Genomic DNA, 18107 nt, shown 5'->3' on the forward strand with positions numbered 1-18107 from the left:
CAGAATCCTTCTTAGAGAGTTTTTAGACTTTAATTAAATAAATGCTGTAGGGCAGTAACTTAATCCTAAAATAGGAAATAAAACTATGGTAAGAGGTTTGTCCAAACTAGAAAGTGGCTGACAGTAACATGCTATCGGATGATCATTAAGATATTTAAAAAAAACCCTGAAAACCCTACAAGGAGTCCAGTTACTTAGGGGATGAAGTCGTGCATGTTAATTTCCAGTTCTTAAGAAATTTAAGCTGAAATTTGTTGGAATATTTGGGTGCCATGCTATAGTTCAGCGAAGAGAGCGGAGGGCAGGATTTTTCATGCTGGTTACTCATGTAGCTGTGTAGCTGCATGAGTCAGCTTTTGCTGATTTCTGCTTTGAGATTAAACATGATGGTGCTCATCTTTCTGAAAACAAACATTATTGCAATCAAAGTAAAGGAACACTGGGTTGTCTGACATTTTCAAGTGGCTTTATGGCAATTAGCCCCATGCTAGAGGGCTGAGTGCTTCAGACAAGTGGGCAATGATGTGGTTTACTTGAAACACAGAGCTTTGGGGGACAGGGGGGTAAATAACTTCTGTCATGTGTGGTGTCGTCACACATTTAGTGTTGAGGATTCTGGCGGATATGTGATCCTCTCACATTCTTTCATTAATTGCAAATGCTAAATCCCTGATTTTGAATGAATGGGGAAAGAGCATCTTTTGTATTTACTTACCAAGTTAGAAGCTGTCAGCGCTGCTTGCTCGTACTGTTGCATCTGTCATTTTTTTTCTTAAACACTTTTGTACTTTTGTTTCTAAAATGTCACTTTAGCCATCCCATTTGTTGGTGGTTGGGCCTGTTTACTGGCAAGGAAACTTAGTTTCCTTGAAACAGATCAGCCTGAATCTAGCAGGTATTGATTAATCTTTCAAGGAAATGATTCAAGAGTCAATAAATGAATGGGCTTCTCTAGGCTGAGTCCTTGCCAGTTTGTGTTGCTGTTTTCGTTCCACAGCTGCGCTCAGCAGGGAGTAATGTTCAGCAGGAGCTGGTACTGTATTCCCTGCTCCCATCAACTTTCCCTCTGCACGCTGCTTGTGTGCTCAGAGCCTTAGAGCCTCTTTTCAGTGTTCAGTTAATCTTTAGGGTCAATGCTTCTCCTGATGCTTTGATGAGCACGTAAATAGTGATTTCTTTCAGCAGTTGCAAATTGTTTGTTCACCAGGCAATGTGGATTATGTGGATTAAAAAGGCAGAAAAACTTAAAAACCTACTTCCAAGGCTGATTTACCAAGTAGTTATTCAAATCAAGGGATCAGTTCAGGGACAAGACAGTGCACTGTGGCTGTTGAGTAGTGCTGAGTGAAAATGCTGAAATACAGTATCTACACCTTCCCGTGTGCTGTAAGGTAGATCTCTGAGTGTAGATAACTGAAGCATGGCTGGCTGCTCAGTGGCACGTTCCCCACCGAAACACCATTCTCAGCTGAACTCACTTCTAGATGGTAGGCAGGAACAAAGATTTGAGGTTTGGGTTTCAAAGGCAGAGGAAGGAAAAATTTCTGTCTTTCTCTCTCCCAAAAAAAGAAACAAAAGTTTTAACATCACCCTCCCCTTCCCCCAATTCCAAGATAGGTGTATTCTTCAAAATGGCGTTGCAAGATGTGAGGCGAAACAAAGACAAATTTTAATGGTCCTGGGGACATTAGCAGAATGACATGTGGTAGGTTTCCAGGGGCTTGGCTTCTGTATGTTGTGTCTGGGCTTGAGAGGTTTTCTCATTTGCTTTTATGTGTTTTCTAATAAAAATGAAACAATCCAGGCAGTAGATTTCTGAAGGAATATTGCATTTCATGGATAGTTAAAGCCACTGTTCAGCAGTAGTGTGATTTAATGCCAATCAGACTGCTTTATATCTAGAATGTGCTTTGTGTTATGTCAGAGTGATTCATTATCTGTTTCATGTTGGCTGTCTGGTGTGCAATATGTGTGATCCCTGTAAAATCCCTGCGGTGTTAGCAGTTTTCAGAGATTGGAGCAAGAAAGATGTAATTAATTCCTCAGCTCTTCTCGTACCCCCCTTCCTGATGCTCGTGTTGCTTGTGGTGCCTGTTGTTCTGTGCTGTTCTCTGCTCTTTGAAGAACTAATGTGTTGTAAGAGTTGATTCATTCTATGACAGGAAGCGTAAGGTCTAAGGTCTTCGAAGAATTTACTCAATTGCGCAGTTGTTTAAAAAACCCATCATTTGAAAATTCATCTTTTATCTCATCAAAAAAATTCTGTAAAATATGGCAAATTTCCCATAATATGAGTTGGCTTTCTGATGCTCATTACTGTTCTTTGGCATTGGGGCCGCAGTGCCACTTTGGTTTTGGAAGCTTCTTAGCACAGACTTTGTTGCAGAAAAATTCACATAATAAATAAACATTGTGGGTTGTGCTGTGATAGCTGCTGAAGTGGAGCAGAACTGCAGAGCATGTCAAAAAGGAAGAGCCAGAGCCAGAGTCAGAGTAGCCCTGAGGCATTAATTCACGCAAACTCCTTTCCTCACCAAGTCACAAAAATTATTATTTGAAGCCTTGTCTCTTCTCTTAGTATCATAAACCTAAAAATCTTTGGAAGACGGAGAGCTAGTTTATAATACAGCTATCAAAGAGCAACAAAACATGAACATAAAAACAACGTGGCCACACACAATAGGCTGCTTGATGTTTAAACTCAGTATAGCTCTTGGCAGAAAATCTGCCATTGATAGAAGTGAGATTGAAGAGTTGTATCATACAGTGTTCCTTAAAAGATACTTCAGTTAAGACATTAGCAGACATTAACGCAAGTTTTAAGTGTTGGACCTTCTTCCAAGTATGTGCCCCTGCCCCACTAATGTAACCGTTGAGACAAGGAAGAAGGTCTTCTGGAAGGCAAAGACTAATTGAGGAAGTGCCCAAATTACTTCCCCAGAGCCCACTCCTGTAATGTGAATTTTGTTGGACTTGCAGCACAGCACTGGGCTCTGACTGAAAGGGTCGGAGATGCCCTCGGCGAAGCAGATGAAGCTGTGGTTTCACAGGCCGACAATATTCCAGGCTGTTTTCTGGAGCTGCAGGGGGACTCGCAAGCATCCCATGTTTGTTTTGTGCCTACTGCAAGAAGGAAGCGCAGAGCTGAGAGTGTAGCTGTAATCTGTTCAAACTGGTGCATCTTACTTAATGAACAGGAGACCGTCTGTTTGTGAACTGATGTTTTTGAGTCTTCTTGACGAACACTTTTAAGCGCAATAACTTAGTGAAATCTGCTATGGACTGCATGCGCTGGCTGGGCCCCCCTGATTTAGAGCCAGTCGTCTAATTAAGGAGCCTAAGAATTGAGCAGTGCCTCTCAGGGAGCGACCCTCTCCCTCATCTTTTGCCTGTGCTTCCTTCTATTTTGGGGCATTGCTCTCAGGATGTTTTGATACAGAGAAGATCTTAGCTCAGCAAATACCGAAAGGCAAGAAAATGGTGAAATCTAAGTTTTTTCTAAGAAAGAGGAAAAAAATAGATATGGATATTATCAGGGTTTAGTTAGCAAAGTTAGACCAAAACTTTCTACCCAAAATTTTTAATAAGAGAAGTCTAAAGCTGAGGTCAGTGGACAGTATTTGGACTTTCGAGAATGAAGGGATATCAGATCTTGGCTTTAGCCTCCAAATTTAAAAAATCTCAATCCTTATGGTCTTTCTTGTCAACTGCAAATATTCACTAGGCAGCCAGTAAATTTGAATTTTCATAATTGGAAAAGAAGCATATACTTAAAGACTGGAAAGCTGTTTGTCACCACTTCAGTCCACATTTGACAGGAAGCAGGAGCACGACTTTAAGGTTATCTTTGGTCTGGTATAGGCAAGTAAATAACACCTCATAGAAAACATTTGTTTGATTTCAGGTGCACTGAGTGTATTCCACAGTCATATACATTCTAACTGCATCTGAAGTTCTGTGCGTTTTTTTAATGTGACGTTGGCCACTGATGCAAAAGAAAAGTGAAAGTAAATGGAAGGATATAAAATAAAAGTAGACAATCTTGTTATTTTTGAATTAATATGGATTCAGTGAGTGTTTTCTTTGAGTTTTTTGGGGGAGTTATATGGGATTTTTTTTTTCAGCTGAAAATGCTGCATGGTCCTCACCTTCATGTTTTTGGGAGGTAATTAGAAGATTTGTAATCTTCAGCTGGTTTGATCACAACTTCTGCTCATGACATTTTATAATGAGTATATAGCTTATAAATAACATTTTGAAGGTATGAGGTTATACAGAGATAATTGCACAGCTGAAATACATTGGCACAAGGCCAAAGGCTAAGCACCTTCCACCATCCCTTCTAAATTGAATAACTTCACTTTATGAAGTGTATCATCAGAAATTGTTTTTATTACTCCCAGAGGGCAAATTAAGGTTAATAAAAATCCAATTCCAGACTACCCATATGTGTGAACATTTGTATTTTTAGAACCTTCCTTTGTCAATTGCATTCCTCACCAAGTGTATGTATGCAAATATGAGCGAGTAGGTCATAATTTCAGCTCATGTGTTTCTGCCATTCTGCATGAGTTTACATCTCTGTGGCAGACTTTCTCTAAATGTAATTGAGAGACCCAGCGCGATATTCAAACTGAGCAAAACTAAATGTAGTCCTTTCATCAAGCAATTGTTTGTCATACCTACTTACTACCACCATCTTGGAATCCGTTTGCCCCTGTGTAGCAACCATTTGCCCCATGTTCTTCTGTCCACAAAACCAGCATTTAAGTATGCTCTTTGTTAATAGTTAAAGTGTCTTCTTCAAACAAGGCAACCTGATATTCTGTGGATTCTTCAGCAATCTAAGGAAACCTTTCAGTAAAGGAGAATTAGAGGGGAAAGTTCATCCATACTCTCACTGTCATAAATTAGTTATGTATGTTATCTGAAATAGTACACACAACATGTTGAGGTCACCTCTCCTACTACTCTGCTTTTATAATGTTGGATTAGAATCTTGCCGCAAATGTTTTCTTTTCTTACTCCTCGCTCTGCTGTCCCATGGCCGCCGCCTCCTCTCCCCCAAAAGTGGACATGCGCTGTCTTAAGGCAGCTGTTTCTGCCTCCCAGTGTAAGAAACAACATTAGTATGTGAAGAACAGTATAAGGAAAAATGAAAGAAAGGGGCTAATGTATACTAATATTTACCCAGTATAATCTGTCAGCCTCTATCAGTCTATGGTGCAGAGATTTACTGTATGACAGGTGAAGTCTTTATTACATCTCTACATTTATTACATTTTTTTACTTCCATGAATTTACCAATTTTAAAAAAAACTATGCAAACTTTTAGTACCCATAATAACTTGTGGCAGAATCAGCCCATTTCTAGCATTTTGATTATTTTGAAGTTTTTTTTTCCATCCAGAACAGTTAAGGAACTCATAAATTGCTTTTGTTAATCTTAACATTTAATGAAAATGTTTCACTCATACTTTTCCTCCCAGGTTTCCTAATCTTGACCTTCTTTTGCCTTTCCTAATGCTTTGTTCTCATTGCTGGTACTTTAATACACTGAGTATATTAATTAACTAAATAATGTTACCACTTATGAATCTATGCAGGCTGTTGTACGGTTGTGGCATATTTTCTTTCTTTGTTGGACAAAAGAGTATTTAAACAGTTTTCCTCTGAAGGTCATTGACATGCCAGAACACAATCCTGGAGATATGGGTGGAACAATGAGACTTGGGAAGAGGAGGACTGTTTTTAAAACACAAAATTCTGTTTTAAGTAAGTAACAGTTTTGCTATTATCACTCACCTTTTGAATAGGAACTCTGTAATATGCCAAAGCAAAAATGCCAAAGCACTTTTTGTCAAAGGACTAGAGCCTCAAACAAGCTGTTGGATGACGGCTTCCCCCACCTCATTCGTTCTGATCCTCTTTCATATACATTTACCCTGGACAAGAATGAAAAGGAATAAATGAAAGGTACCTGGAAGTCCCAGTAAAAAAATGAGTTAGGGCTTGATGTGTTACATTGCTTTAAATAAGCAATTAGGAGACTGTTCAGATAACTGAAATAAATTTTAAATAAATGGTTTTAATTTCAATACTTCATTATTTTCATGAGAAGGTCAGAGTGTAAGGAAATACTAGGGATATGTCTCTTCTCAAGTTTCCTTCTGATTTTCTTTCAGTGGATAGGACATATAAATGATGCATTATAATAACAGTCATATTTTTCAGAGCAATAGTCTATCAAGAACACCATCTTATCCCTAGCAATAGTTAAAAACAGATGCTTGTGAAGGACTATAGGAACAAGACATGCATGCAGCAATACTTCCTTAGTATATTCTTGCAGTAAATTCAGTGTCCAGGAATTTGCAGTTAGGACTTTCTGAGATGTAGTGAGTAGCTTTGTGCTTAATGGAGTCTGATGGATCATTTTTTATTAAATTAATCTAAATGTTTTTTAATCTATGCAAACTTTCAGCATCTGCATTATCTCCTGGCGGAGTTCTGCATTTGTGTGTGTTGTGTGAGCATGTATCTATCTGTTTTTGTTTGCTTTGAGCCTGCTTCCCAGATATTGTTTGATGTCCCTATTTCTTACATTAGAGCTGTTTCTTCTATTGAGTTAAGATACAGCCATCATCATCATGCTGTCTGTACCTTCTGCTATCTCCAGTGTGAACCAGAGCTTCCTGTTCCTTGGAGCTTCATTGCGAATCATTCCCTAGGATTGCCAGTACACTTCAGACTTAAACATCCTCTAGCCTAGTCACCTTAGCCTTCATCTTGTTTTGACAGTATTTGCTGGTCTGTGTCCTAATCACAGTCAGGCCCTGCTTATCTCCAGTCTCTGACCCTGCACTGTTCTGGGCCTAACCCAGCCCTGGAAACAGTCTTGTTTTGAGAAAGAAAATTATTTGTTGTAGGAAATGAAAGGAAAATTATTTGCTGTAACAGAAAACTTCAAAAGGCAAAGTAGAGCAACCACAGCATAGAACAAATGATTCCCTTTGAGCTATATGTGTTTTAAAATTGCAGCAATATTTGATTCAAGTCCCCTATTAACAGGCTGATTTTTACAGTAGTAATATAAGCAATAATAAAAATGTACAAAATACAGTTTCTTATCCATGACCAGATATGGGTAGATGTCCTGTATTACTCTGCCTCTGACATTTATCTGAGTTATTAATATATTTAGCTTTGTCGAACTTATGAAAAGTGTCCTTCTTTTAAGAAAAATTGCATCTACTTTGTCAGGAGACCAAAGTGTAATACATATGCATGTTTAATGAAAAATCTGCCTTTACAGAGAATGTCTTTGATAGTGATCTGACTGTCACAGGTGACGGTTCACCTAGGTGAGATATAGATATGCATATCACAGTGTACATTCTTTCCTTTTTGCTTTACTGTAATCGTTCTATGTCCTTACTACTTAATAGAAAAAAATAATTAAAAAATTACAACATGTTGTAATTCTTGACCGTTATTGTGAGTTGTTTGGATGAAAATATTTGTGAAAGGCTTGTAGAAAGCTCAGATAGTCTATTCAGGAAATCTCATTCCTGTTCCTAATGCTTTACAACTTGAATGTAAATTTTGTTTTTAAAAAAGTGGTTCATTAAGATTAACACATTTATCTCTTTTCATCAGGCTACAGTACTATCACACTGAAATTTTGGAAATTTTCTTCAGTTTCAGTTTTTCTTCCAATCTCTAAGCAAGACAGTAGTCTTAGTGACACGGAATAAACTGAGAGTAGGGTTTGGACTGTTAATTTAAGTGAGAGCTATATTAAAATTCCATTTTAGTGCACATCTCAAAATCACTCTTTGTTGGTGGGCAGCGTAGCCTTCCATATTAGGCTCCAGAGGGCTGCAAGACTCATTTGGGTAAAGAGATCAGGAAGAGGGAGAAAAACAATATCCTTTTTATGTAATTGCACATATTATGCCAACTGCCAGGCATAATTTGTTAAAACAGAACAGATGCAAGCAAAAGGCTGGTGATCTTCCTTCACTGCACCTTTTGCATACAGCTATCATAAAACACTGCAGGGATTTTATGTTGCTTGTTCACTGAAGCATTTGTTTTGTAGCTTTGGCTTTACAATTTTAATTAATTTAAACCTGGCTTTCATATTCCACCATCTACTTAAGCTATTTTTAATCTGAAAATGCTGAATATGAATCCTGAATAAGCTCAGGTAACAATAAATTAAAATATACAGTCATGACTCAGAAAAAACAAAAGTTGTGGTGAAACGAATAGTGTCCTGTTGTTTGTTTTCCCTGTGAAATTCTTTTTGGGTTTAAATTCCACAGCATTGTAGATGAGTGAATTCATATTTGGAAGGTAATGCTGTAGTTTCTAGGTCTTTCCTAGAAATAGTTGTAAAAACCATTAAAGCGTTAATTACTTTCCTGTTGTATATTCAGGGAAACTTTATGGCGATGAAGTGTTCGTAGAGGAACGACACAGGCATCGATATGAGGTAAGCGCTACTAACACAGTTTATATACTCAGACGTTACAGCTTAAGCAAATTGTGTTTTTCCTGATAGGCAAGATTCTCTTTGAAGCAAATGGGAGATTTCTGACATGAAACAAGGTTTAATAATGCTTAGCTAGAATCATTTAGATTGGAAAGAACCTCTGGAAGTCATTTGATTCAACTCCCTGCTTGGGGAAGAGCTAACTTCAAAGTTAGATTTGACTGCACAGGTTTTTGTCCAGTCTAATTTTGAATATCTCCAAAGATGGAGATTCCACAACTCCTTTGGACAACTTGTTCCACTGCTTAACCACTTCACTGTGAACCATTTTTTCCTTATATTTAACTGGAGCTTTTCTTGGGCAGTTGGTATCTGCTGTCTCTCAGCTGTGTACCTTCACACAGAGTGAACACAGAACACAGAGTGAAGTCTGAATCCATCATCTCTATACCATCCCATTAGATAGTAAAGGACAGCAACTAGACCTTGCCCTTTGCCTTCTCTTCCATAAGCTGAACAAGCTCAGCTCCTTCAGGCTCTCCTCCTATGTTGCATGTGCTCTGACCCCCTAACCATCCCGATGGCCCTCCTGTGGACTTGCTCCATTTTGTCAATGACTGTCCTGTACTGAGGGGCCTGAAAATGAACACAGAGGTGTTCTTGCAAGTGCCCATTAGCAGGGAATAATGGAGTGCACTGATCCTGTCATAGAGATGGTATAGCATCTTAGCAAAGTTGTCTTGGAAAGCAATGTTAGACATGACCCAACTTTCTGTGAAGTATTCAAAAGGTACAAGATTATAATCCTTAAGTGTATTGCTCCCGGGCTGATGGGGTTTAATAAAGGTTTAGATTATGCTCAGGAAAGTCCACATTCTTCCGTAGTCCAAAAGTAGGCAGATTTCGGACATCTGCATCTCAAAGGCCAATTCAGATCACTTGCTTCTTGACAATCATCCAACTGGCCCTTGGTTTAAGTTCGCACTTCCCTTAGAAAACTTCTGAGCAAAGGTGCTTGTGTATGTTCAAAATGCTGTCATCCAAGATGCGCAGGAGCCAGATGCCTATGGTTAGCTCTGAGATAGTTCAGGAAGCACCTTAGTCCATCAGTATTTCCAGGAGAGCCTGAACTATGAGATGTGTGCATGCCACAAATTTATCCAGACAACTTTTAAGTTCCCTTAAAAGCTGGGCAGAGAATGTGACAGTGGTGAAGGTACTCAGAGTTTGATTAGTAACCCAGTGTTTAGAACATCACTAAGGAAGCGGAACAGCTCCCTCCAGAGCTCCTCAGTCTGAAGGGTTTTGAACCACAAAGCCTGTGTCCTAGACCACTAAACTATGTGGTTTTCAAAGAGAAGACCCCTGCTGTTGAAGGTGAGCCGTTTCAAAAGTGAGGAATGTAAGCTGCTCAGAATCAGGAGGACAGCAAGCAAGAGAGACCCTGGATTTAGGATTTTGTATGTATTTATTGTAAGTTTTTAAAATGCTGATTCATCTCATATTAAAAAAGAATGCTAACTTTTACAAATTTCAAACCAGAGTTGTTAAAACAAGAAATCAATAATTCCCAACTCTTTTCCCAATTATTTTCATTTTCACATACTTACTAAAAGCATTACAGTTGAACTAATACTGTTTGTTAAATCAAAAAATAAGTAGAACTACAGTTTTTTGGACCTTTTTTCTGATATTTCAGGTGAACCCAGAATTGATTCGCTGCTTTGAAGAGAAAGGTTTGAAGTTTGTTGGCCATGATACGGAGGGGAACAGAATGGAAATTATTGAACTGGAAAGTGAGTGTCTCATTTGTTTAGATGTACTTCATGCATCCATAAAAACTATGTAAAGTATAAGTATCTAAATGACACGTAGGCACAACCATGAGCTGTCACAACAGCCAGGGTACTGTTGGGTACTGTTGAGTCCACTGGTGTATGACTGAGAATATTTTAGGAGCCTTAGGCTTCTCCTTCAGGAATATTAGTGTATCTGATTATTAAAAAGACATACACTACTTTTCTGAAAGATCATAATTCTAGTTCAGTGGCATGATGTAATCATATATTATCACAGAATAATTCAGGAGGTGATCTAGTCCAACCCCATGCTTAATATGAGGCCACTTTCAAAAACAGATCGGGTTGTTCAGAGCCATATTCTGCCAAGTTTTGAGTATCTCCAAGTATGCTGTTTGTTGGACCTCAAACCACTCACCCACTACACTTTGAACCTAGCAGTCCAAATAGTTTTTAACCCACCTTGTGGTCTACCCATTAGTCCATATGTCCTAACTTGGCTACTAGGAAACCATATCAAAATCTTTGCTAAAGTTAAAATGACAGAGGGCCACTGCTCTCCTGTCATCCACACATTGAGTGTTCCCAAGCTGACAGTTCCCAATTGCCTTCCTGTCCTTCATAAGCCTGGGAATGGTTTGGAGGATTTGTCTCATAATCCTGCCATGAACTGAGGTTAGGCTGACTGGCCTGCAATTCCTTAGATCCTTCTTCTTGAAGATGGGTGTAACAGCTGCCTTTTTCCCATTATCAGGAACCTCTCCTGATTGCCATAATGTTTTAAAGGTAGAGAACTGCTTCACAAGGACATTGTCCAGCTCCCTCAGCACTCTCCAAGGCATCTAGTCTGGTCCCAGAAACTAACATGTCCAGTTTGCTTGAGTATATAACGCATATACATATAAAGTATAAAACATCACTGGAATGCATTACCCAAAGAGGTTGTGAAATCTCCATTGTTGTGAACATTCAAAATTTGAAAATGACAAAGCCAAGAGCAACCTGATTTAACCTTGAAGCTGGCCCTGCTTTGAGTAGGAGGTGGGACTAGAGACCTCCCAATGTCCATTCCAAACTTAATCAGTTTGTGTGTCCTTCCTCCCCTACCCCCCCCCACCTTTGGAATCATAGAAACAATCCAAGGATGAAAATCCTATAGAAAGCAAACTCCTTTCTTTCACACAAGTCATTCAGATAGATGAGCTTTTGAAATACTGTGGAAATTTGGTAGGTTTGTACTACTTTACCAAATAAGGCTGTTGTCTTTCTTATGAGCTTCCAAGAAGAGCTATACTGTGTATTTGCTTGTTGAATGTTTACATAGAAAAACTATTAAACAATCATTCTGCTGTAAAAGAAAACCCTTTCTTTTAAATCACTGTTGGCTAGATTGATAGTAGGCACCAGAAGATGCAGGCTATATAACAAGTTTTTTTTTTTTTTTTGTAATGGCCCCTAAGTGGCATTGTCTTAGCTAAACTTCATGTACAGAGAGAGAAATTTATTTTGAGAATGAATTGTCATCCTATAAAGTGCTATTTCTGACACAAAGTTCCTGATAAGTAATTTTATACTCCATGACATGTTGAATAACAGTGTTGTAATTTTGAACAAGGGTTTGTATACAGACACCTACTTACTGTTTCAACAACTGCAACATCGAGAGTAAACTGAGACCAAAGAATACGGTTGAATTCATATTAATTGTCACGGTGAACTTTGTTTAATTTGTTCCTGATAGTGTACCTCTGTTACACATGCTGGTGAATGGTGTTAAGAGGCTATTTCATCTGCTCTGCATGGAACAACTTGTATGGAGAGCATAGTGGAATAAATCAGGCAGGATTTTTAAATTGCATGTTACTGTGAAAAGAATAAAAGCAACAGTAAAACCTGGAATTATTTCACAATAGGCTGCAAGGAGACTCTGATTACTGAGGAAGAACAATCATCATAGGGAGGAGAGTGGGATGAAGCGGAAGCACAGAGATACAGTACACAAGATAGTTTTGGCAAAACTTTTAGCAAAATATCCCCACAGGATTATTTGGTGCTTTGTCATTGTCTTGTTTTGCTACTTTAAGGAACTAAATTAATTGCATGATAGAAAGAAGTTAGGGGGTAAATTCAGAACCTAGGTTCTTTTTAAGACATAGCAGCAGAGGTAATAAGAATATACTAGATGATATCAGTTATCTTCATAGGAAAAGGAAGAAAGCCTGCTTTCTTATTATCATTTATTCTGTATTACAGAGAAATCCCTTGAATGTTTGGGTTTGTTTTGGAAACTGTCAAACCAGAAGAGATCTGTGGTTAATTTAGTCCAACGTCCTGGCTCTAGAAGTGGTTAATGTTAGCTCCATTAAAATGATATTCAAAGAAGGAACAGGTGCACAGCATGGAAGAGTACCAAAACATTGTCCCTTAGTTATCCTTCCAAAGAAGACAGGAGGGAAGCAGAGGCAGTAGTAAAGAGGTGCTTTGATGATTGGAGTTTCAGAGAGCTAAAGATGTAAGAGAAGACAAAGCAGCATGGCTCATTTAGCTTAGCAAACAGAACTGAATGATACCATTGCCATCCTTAAACACAGAGGACAAACAGCAGGAAAGAAGAGCACCATAAGAAACTGATATAGGTTGGCTGTGAAAAAGATAGCCTGTGAATTAGGAAAAGGTTTCTAAGGAAAAGGAGAAAGTATCTGAATAGCTTTCCAGTGGGAATGAAAAAAAACTGGGGGGGGGCTTAGGACAGAGCTTTCACCCTCTGTGAGTGGGGACTGTATGATGTGGCTGCATTCAATAACAGGACTGGGATATCCCTTCCAGGCCTCAGTATTTGAACCTTGTTTTTTCCAATTTTCTGTGTATGTTACTTCTGTATTTATCTGTTACTGCATAAATAGTTGCTGTATGGTAATGCTTGGTCCTTTAGGAACTGTTCTGTTTTTCCTTCAGATATGTATTCCTGCATGTTCTGAATATGCATGCATAGATACATATTGGAGACTAACACACTTTATGAAAATAATATGAGAAATGGCAGAATTGTTGCCTATGCAGCCTTTGTTTTTCTCCCCTTGCATGCCTGTGCTATTGTACAGTTTTACTATTCAGCCTTTAATTATATGATTGTATAGATTAAGGTCGAATCACAAGATGATTTTTCTTTAATTTGCTTTACTAACATTCTGCCTGTTTTGTCAGTTTTAATTTGTTCCTTTTCCATTAAAGAAAGTTCAAGTCTCCTCTCTACCTTAATCCATATATACTGATCTGGTTTCTGGACTCCTGTGTGAAATTTTCTTTAAACTTCCTGACATCTGTCTTTTAGATCATCCATATTTCGTGGGAGTTCAATTCCACCCAGAGTTTTCCTCAAGACCTATGAAACCTTCACCTCCATACCTTGGACTGTTGCTTGCAGCAACTGGGACACTTGGTGCATATTTGCAGCGTGGATGTAAATTGTCTCCAAGGTAACCTTTCTTATTTACTTGCCTGAGGATTCACAGTAACATTTTCAGAGGGATTATCCCTTCTGTCAATTCAAAAATCCAGAAAAGGAAAGGGAGTTCTTCATGCATTGATTTGTTCCTTTGTATGCCTAACATAAACCCTGGTTTAGAAGTATCTGGAAATAGCAGACACAGTTCTTGACTTACTCCTTTTCAGAGGCTGATAGGAATAAATCCAGAATCATATGTTCTAACTAAAATGAAATAAAAAATCCTTAGAAAACTCAGGTAAAGTTAGCTTAGCTTTCTGGCCTCCTGTGTTAACTTTTATTAGTGGTAGTTTCACAGGGAAAGAGATTTGCTAGGGGATAAAGCAATTAAGTGACATATCTAGTTGTATTTGAATGACTGTAGCAACAAAATAGAAAACACCAATTTTTTTTTACAGTAGCAATCAAGAGTATCTAGCAGAGAAGGGCCTGAAACAAAACAGTTGGGATGTCTTTTAAACTTAACAGAAGCGTTTGGATCTAGATTAAAACTGTATAGTTAAGCCAAGCCAAAATCCTTTGTTGCTGCTGCCTTGGACACCAAGTTCTTGGTATGTTTGTTGAATGTGGCAATACTTTTCAACCTGTGTTAACTCATCTTGTTTTTAATGGTCCTATTAATCAAAGCTACCATTTCATTACAATAGCAATAATAATAAAGAGGTCGGAGGGAAGCTAGGATAAAATAACAATTAAAAAAAATTACAGAATGACTAAATATAATACAGAACATATCCAGCTCTATTCTTGCAGATAAAGCACTAAACTTACTAGGTCTGTTTTCTTTGAGTATTGTTTTCTGTTTTTAAATTGAGCTCTCTTTCTTGAGAGAGGAGTAGAAATTTTACTCAGGTTACAGCAGGAATGGAAAACAGCCAAGCCGGGCCAGATCAGTCTATTTTGGCACCCTGCTCCTTGTGGTAACCAGTCATCTTTGATAAGTGCACTTCACCTCTGTTCATCTTTGCCAATTGTGCAGTGATGTACACACAGAGAGAATGTCTTTTTGACTTCTGCAACCTACGGCTTCTGTTTTATAGCATGAGATTAAAATATACCTATTACCTTAGCCTGTCTGTCATTGTTATTAGTGGTCATATCATTATCTACCTTCTAAAATTTGTGCCAGTACATTACACAGGTCATATTTTTGTGGTGCTTAGAAAGGGGGAAGTCTTTAAGCCCACTGATCTTCAGGCATTTCCTCTCTTGTGGGTGCTCTTTGCCTCACAGCTCATTGTTTTCCATTTCCCAATACCTTTTCTCTTATCTCTTCCTCCCATCAGTATACCTATTTATTTATCGGAGATAAAGAAGAATTACTTATTTTGAACTAGTGATCTGCATGTGTCCTGCTAATTTCAATTTAAGTCCCCTCAGCAATACATGTTTTCTCACCTTGACTTGAAGTTTCAGCAGTTACTGAATGTGCTACACTCAGTTTTTAGTGATTAAATCTTAATCCAAAGAAGCTTATACCCAATGTTTTTCCTTCATGTTCATACAACAAACTCCATCCAACACTTCAACATTTAGCAAAGAGGAAAATTCGTAGCCAAAAACCTTATATAAAAAAAATACAAATGTTACCATCTACCTTGTTACACAGCAGTCAAACAACCCCTCTCTCTCCACCCAAGAGAAAAAGCATTGGAATCGGAAAATATTTTGAGATTAAAAAAGGAGCATTTTGCAGAGAAGAAACTTCAGGAGTGACTTTCAGTACTAATTACAGCACACCTGCTCACATTAACATATCCACCTGCTGAGTGGAAAAGATTTCCAATTTCAGCCTTTAAACCCAGAACACTAATGATTTCACTGAACAGTAAAACATGTCATAACAAGATTTTCTGAAGCAAATCTGAGGAGAGGATTCTCTGCATACCTCACCCAGTACTGCCTACATGAGTTGTGTTTGCCTTCTTGACTATGGCTGTAACCTGAAAGGGAATGCATGGAGGCCAGCAAGTTGAGCAGAGTACTGCCTAATGCAGGCTATAAAAACATTAAAAGGAGGGTTAATATTGAAGTCCTGAGACAAAGGGAAGTACTCATTTCAGCATGAGATTATTAGGAGGGACTAGTCACCCCAGAATAATTAACAGCCCCATAATTAGGACACTATTTTAGAACATCTAACACCTGGGCAGAAGCCCCAGCTTTTAAGCAAAGCAGGGAGTTGATTTGAAGATACATTACACCCCTCAGGAGAGTGCCCTAAATCACTATAATCAAATAAACCTTCTCTTAGTGTTTTTTTTTTCTTTTTTTTTGTGAGGCTTAATCTGGTAGACACACTCTGAAAATGCTTACACACAAGCAAAAGCATACCTAGTTTGAAACTGGAGTATATCCTCTGGTGTACATTTAGTTCCCAGGAGCTTTTGTGCTTACAGAGGTAATAAGGAACTAAGCAAAGAATTGGAGTGGAGGAAGATAGTCTCAGGAAGAAGATATTACTAAATATTATTTAGATGCTCAACTACCACTTTAGGTAACTAAGTCACCTTTGTGGCTTCAGCCTCTGGTGCATTAAGAAACGAATGCCCAGCTTGTAGACAAAACCATGCACTTTGGCTCTTTGTGAATGCTTTTATAGCTTTGCCAAATCTTTCCCTGGGAATACTGAAGTCACCATTTCATATGGAACTGAGAAAGATGAGTGGCTGCCAGTTTAAAAGTTTCATTTTAAAGGAGAGAGGAAATCAAAACCAAATAAAAGCTGGTTTATCTTTGGAAAAAATGTCATGTGTATTGCAAAGTCACTGAGATATAATAAAGCCATGTTGCTGGGCTTTTCTTGCTATAGCAAGTTTAGCAGCAGCAGACTTCATTTCTTCTCTTCCCACAGCTAACTTCTTCATTAATGACCTACAAGAGTAGGTTACAGCACATAATTGGCATTTGAAAATAATACCAATTAAAGAGGATCTGGAAGCACTATTCAGAACAAAGAAATAATATAAAAAGATGTAGAAAATTTAGAAACTTGAGCTGAAAATAATGAAATGAGGTTTTACTTAGAGACAAGATGAAGATAAATAATTTGACCACAAATGCCCAATCGGTAGGAGGAAATGTGGGAAGCATTCCTGTGAGAGAAGTTCCTAGGTGAAAAAGTGTGGGCAAGTAGGGCTGCTGCTAAAAGAGATTTTTGCAAGGCATCAATGAATATGCAAAGGGAAGGGACTAGTCCTACTCCATCTATCCACAAAGTAGTCTAGTAAGGCCTGGACAGTTCATTAATAACAGATGACTGATGAGTCACATTCAGAAACAAGCAAAAAAGTGACCAAAGGACAGAAAGCCTGATGTATAAAGCAAAAAAAGAAAACCTAAAAACTGCATTAGTATGGTCCAGCTGATTCCCAAATCAGCTCTGTAGGGAGTTCTGGGCAAGCACCTATAAACAACGCAGAAAGCAGCCTTTCTGACTTGTTTGACTTGTATGATGGCCAAAGGAAGTACAGGCAGGGCTATCTCAGATATCCCCTGTCAGTATGTGGGTTCACTTTGTCTTTAAGTGGGAAGAGGCAATGGCTGTCATTGGACTCCCACAGGATCTCACAGAGTTGATTCAAAATTACTCTCAGGTCTATAGCACTGAAAGGGTTGGATTGCTTGAGAACTGACAGTGGTGAAAGAGGTATGATATTGACAGTTTTAAAGGGTAAAGGATGTTATTAATGAAGAGGAACTATTTAATGTTTACAAGTAGTTGTAATGGAATTCAGTTTGTAAAGGGGAAGAGTGATCTGCATCAGGAAAGATTATGCGAGTGAGATACACTTCAAAGTAATATACTTAAGAATTTGTGTTGCTTGATACTTAATAAACTTGAATGTGTTACGCTCTGGGCAGTGTAAGTTAGTAGGACAAATAGGCTAGAAGGAACTGTCCTACTTGTTCCGAGCAATAATCTATCTGCTGCACCACCATATCTCTGCCAGTGGCCAAAACCAGACATTGCTGAGGAAAGTAAAGGCAATCTTGTGGCTTGAAGACTGTCCCTTCCCAACCATAGTGGTGTTTAGCAATAAAATTAGTAATGGTTAGCTATCATAGTTATTTCATCTGTTTAATGTTAGATGCTTACAGTGAAGACATTTATATCTGAGCTAGTCACCACAGACTTTTTGTATAGTCACAGAGTGTATGTGCACTTTAGGATAAGATGAATGGTCCTTTAAGATAGAGTAGGTTAGAGGTATTGTGCCCTAGAAGCGCCCGTTTCTTTCCATTGACTGTAAAAGAAGCCTGTGATAACTGACTTAGATGAAGATGTCCAAAGCTGTATGAA

The 18107-nt window shown here is 38.3% G+C and overlaps 1 protein-coding gene across 5 annotated transcripts in view; it reads left to right on the plus strand.

The window, feature by feature from the left end:
- CTPS2 (CTP synthase 2) overlaps positions 1 to 18107 on the plus strand; it is an 80264-nt gene that overhangs the window by 53928 nt on the left and 8229 nt on the right. For all 5 annotated transcript variants that reach the window (XM_064499702.1, XM_064499712.1, XM_064499707.1 and 2 more), the window contains 4 exons: positions 5679 to 5775; positions 8445 to 8500; positions 10200 to 10296; positions 13631 to 13775. In XM_064499702.1, the coding sequence (XP_064355772.1) occupies positions 5679 to 5775; positions 8445 to 8500; positions 10200 to 10296; positions 13631 to 13775 (395 nt within the window). The remainder of the gene's footprint in view (positions 1 to 5678; positions 5776 to 8444; positions 8501 to 10199; positions 10297 to 13630; positions 13776 to 18107) is intronic.

Source organism: Dromaius novaehollandiae, chromosome 1 (assembly GCF_036370855.1).
Source record: "Dromaius novaehollandiae isolate bDroNov1 chromosome 1, bDroNov1.hap1, whole genome shotgun sequence".
Taxonomy (NCBI): Eukaryota; Metazoa; Chordata; class Aves; order Casuariiformes; family Dromaiidae; genus Dromaius; species Dromaius novaehollandiae.